Consider the following 3,224-nt stretch of genomic DNA (forward strand, 5'->3'; position numbering starts at 1 on the left):
TTCTGGGTTTCACAGAGTACCCTTTAGTCCCCTGTATCTTAGAATTTTGAAACTTAATGTTTGACCTTTACTATTGAGGATAGAATTTGGAGATAATGAAGAATCCAGAGGTTCTGAAAAGTCAACCCAGGCAAGCCAGTAAAATCTTTGGTCCCTATTCTGAGACTAAAGTCTTAGGTCAATAGTAAAGCCCAAAACAGGAAATGACTCTGGGACACGTCAAGATTCATGTTGCATGACAGAGGTTGAGTATCAAGAACCAGAAGGATAAGACATTGCAGTAGAAAACAGGGATGTGAGAACAGCTGTAAAGGAAATTTGACTAGTTATATCCTCCTTTGTTCACAACATTCCCTTGGGTAGTAGTTTATGCCCCACAGTCCAGTATCTGATCCTATCCTATCAAACCCAGTATTATTTCATAATCTTGGCCATTACCTCTTAGGTTGTTCCAAACTAGAAGTCTAATTATTTTATCCTGAACTTATAAGCTAGATTTTCCAGCCTTTTGCTCCAGCAGTTTTATATGATTTATATATATATTTTAAAAAGCTATACATAAGGAACCAGGAGATTTGGATCTTACTCTCCACACTATCATTTTCTCGTTATGTAATTTTGGTTCAACCCATTGATCTCTGAGCCTAATTTTCCTTGTCTTCCAGTAATAGTCAAGATATATTTTTAGAATAAGACTTTCTTTAGAATCCATTCATCTCCCAATATCCTAAAGATGTCATCAATTAGCCTACATACAATATTCCAGTTGTCCATGCAGCATAGTTTTTCCTGAGGAAAAAATCATATTTTCTCTTTGTCCTCATTACTTTCCTAAGAAAGTTCAGAATTTTCTTGGCATTTTGATTACAAAAGGCTGCTAGTCTCATGTCCATGGTAACTTTAAAAGATGTGAATGAGGCAGAGGCTCCTGGGAGGTGCGAGTCGTAACGGTGTCTGTATGATTTCCGGAGGCTGCAGCATTAGACCCCGGCCGACGTGAGCGGCAGGAGGGTAGTAGCATAAAAGATGGCAACAGCAGCTAGGCCAACTTTTGAACCTGCGAGACGGGGGAGAGGAAAAGGAGAAGGTGATTTCAGCCAACTCTCAAAGCAGTATTCAGGTAGAGACCTACCTTCTCATACAAAGATAAAATATAGACAAACCACTCAGGATGCCCCTGAAGAGGTTCGCAACCGTGACTTCAGGAGAGAGCTGGAGGAGAGAGAGCGAGCTGCCGCCAGAGAAAAAAATAGAGATCGTCCAACACAAGAATATACAACCTCCTCATCCGTGTCAGAGAAACCTCGGTTAGACCAGATTCCTGCTGCCAACCTTGATGCAGATGATCCTCTAACAGATGAGGAAGATGAAGATGAAGATTTTGAAGAGGAGAGTGATGATGATGATACTGCAGCTCTTCTTGCAGAGCTAGAAAAAATTAAAAAAGAAAGAGCTGAAGAGCAGGCCAGGAAGGAACAAGAACAAAAAGCTGAAGAAGAAAGAATACGTATGGAAAACATATTGAGTGGAAACCCTCTCCTTAATCTCACTGGCCCATCCCAGCCTCAGGCCAACTTCAAAGTTAAAAGAAGGTGGGATGATGATGTTGTTTTCAAGAACTGTGCAAAAGGTGTAGATGATCAGAAGAAAGACAAAAGATTTGTAAATGATACACTGCGAGCTGAATTTCACAAAAAGTTCATGGAGAAATATATTAAATAGTACAGTTTTATGTGCTTAAAGACTGTAAAATGTAAACGAAAAAAAAAAAGATGTGCATGAGAACAGGATGTACATGTAAGTGTGTATATATCACCCATAGTTGAAGTGAGACCAAATTTAAGTATCACCTATCACCATTCATCTTCAGTGTACACATGACACAGTATTAAGGCCAGTTGGCCTTTTCTTAGACCCACAGTTATGCTTTTACGTTAATATGCTAATGTTTTTAAAATTAGTATTTCCAATCTTTGTCTTTTCCTGAACTTCAGATGCAACTGCCTACCATACAACTTCATCTGCTTGTCCTAAGGTACCTTAAAATCCATATATCCAAAATGGAGCTGTTAATCAGCCTTCTCAGATACCAACATGCTCTTCTTCTTATTTTTTACAACGGTTAGTAATCTCTTCCATTCAACTACCTACACAAGTTACCTGATAGCTTAACTTCTTCATTCTCTTACCCCATTTCCACATCTAATTAGTCAAAAGTACAATTGATTCAACTTATTACATCCATCTTCAGCTAAAGTCCACCTCTCTGTCACCACTGTTTCTGCCCTAAACTTAGTCTTCATTATTTCTTGCCTGGAGTATTACAATAATTTTATGGCTATTATCTCTCTGGTCCAAGTTACCATTACTTTTATTATTGGGCTCTTAACTTGCCTCTCTGTTTCCACTATTACCCATTCTTCATGCAGTAACCAAATTTATCTTTTAACAGTTAAAATCACATTATGTCATCTTCCTGTTTGAAATCCTCTAGAAGGTTTCCATTTCACTTATAATAATCCACATTGCTTGCCATGTCTACAAGGAGCTACATGGTTTTGTCATTTGTTCCTTTTTGAGCCTCATGTCCCAAACCCACCCTTCAGTATATTCTAGCTGTGTGAACTTCTTCCTGTTCCTAGAACATGCCAGATTGAATGCCACCTCAAGCCTTTGTACTACCTGTTCTCTTTGCCTGAAACAGATCTTATCCCAAATCTTCATCTACTTAGCTCCTTTTGTCATTCAGTTCCTGGTCAAATGTCATCTGGAAGAAGCCCTCCTTGACCAGTCTATTTAATGCTGCTTCTCTCCTGGCCTACATATTTCTTTTCATGTTGCCCTGTTTTCTCTATATCTTTTTCATGATCTGGAATTATCTTATTTACTGATCAATTTGTGTACTGTTAATTTTCTGTTTCCAAGCAGAGATAAATTGCCCTGCTTACCATGGATTGTACAAACTTATAAAACCATGCAAACTAGATTCTCAATAATTAATAAAAAATTGTTTATAGTGTGTTTTCTTGGGGCAATGAATGACATTCCTGAGGAAATAGAGATCTTACTCTACTCTTCTACACTATCTGAAATTATTTTTCTTATAAAATGTATTGATTTTATACTAATAACTAAATATAAAAGTAAAATATTATATGCCTGATAATATACAATTTGTTTGTTTTCTATTCTTCATACCAAAAGAAGACTGTGTTCAACTTGAT

The 3,224-nt window shown here is 37.4% G+C and overlaps 1 protein-coding gene across 1 annotated transcript; it reads left to right on the forward strand.

The window, feature by feature from the left end:
* The first annotated feature begins 930 nt into the window (after positions 1 to 930).
* Positions 931 to 1,722, forward strand: LOC122200240 (spliceosome-associated protein CWC15 homolog). Its single transcript, XM_042905718.1, has one exon. It carries the CDS (start codon positions 1,027 to 1,029, stop codon positions 1,720 to 1,722), a length of 696 nt encoding a protein of 231 aa, XP_042761652.1. The 5' UTR covers positions 931 to 1,026.
* Positions 1,723 to 3,224: the final 1,502 nt, after the last annotated feature.

The sequence above is a fragment of the Panthera leo genome, chromosome D1, assembly GCF_018350215.1.
Source record: "Panthera leo isolate Ple1 chromosome D1, P.leo_Ple1_pat1.1, whole genome shotgun sequence".
Lineage (NCBI taxonomy): Eukaryota > Metazoa > Chordata > Mammalia > Carnivora > Felidae > Panthera > Panthera leo.

Excerpts from the sequence above, each read along its gene's own strand:
- LOC122200240 (XM_042905718.1), top strand. The coding sequence starts at position 1,027 with ATGGCAACAGCAGCTAGGCCAACTTTTGAACCTGCGAGACGGGGGAGA.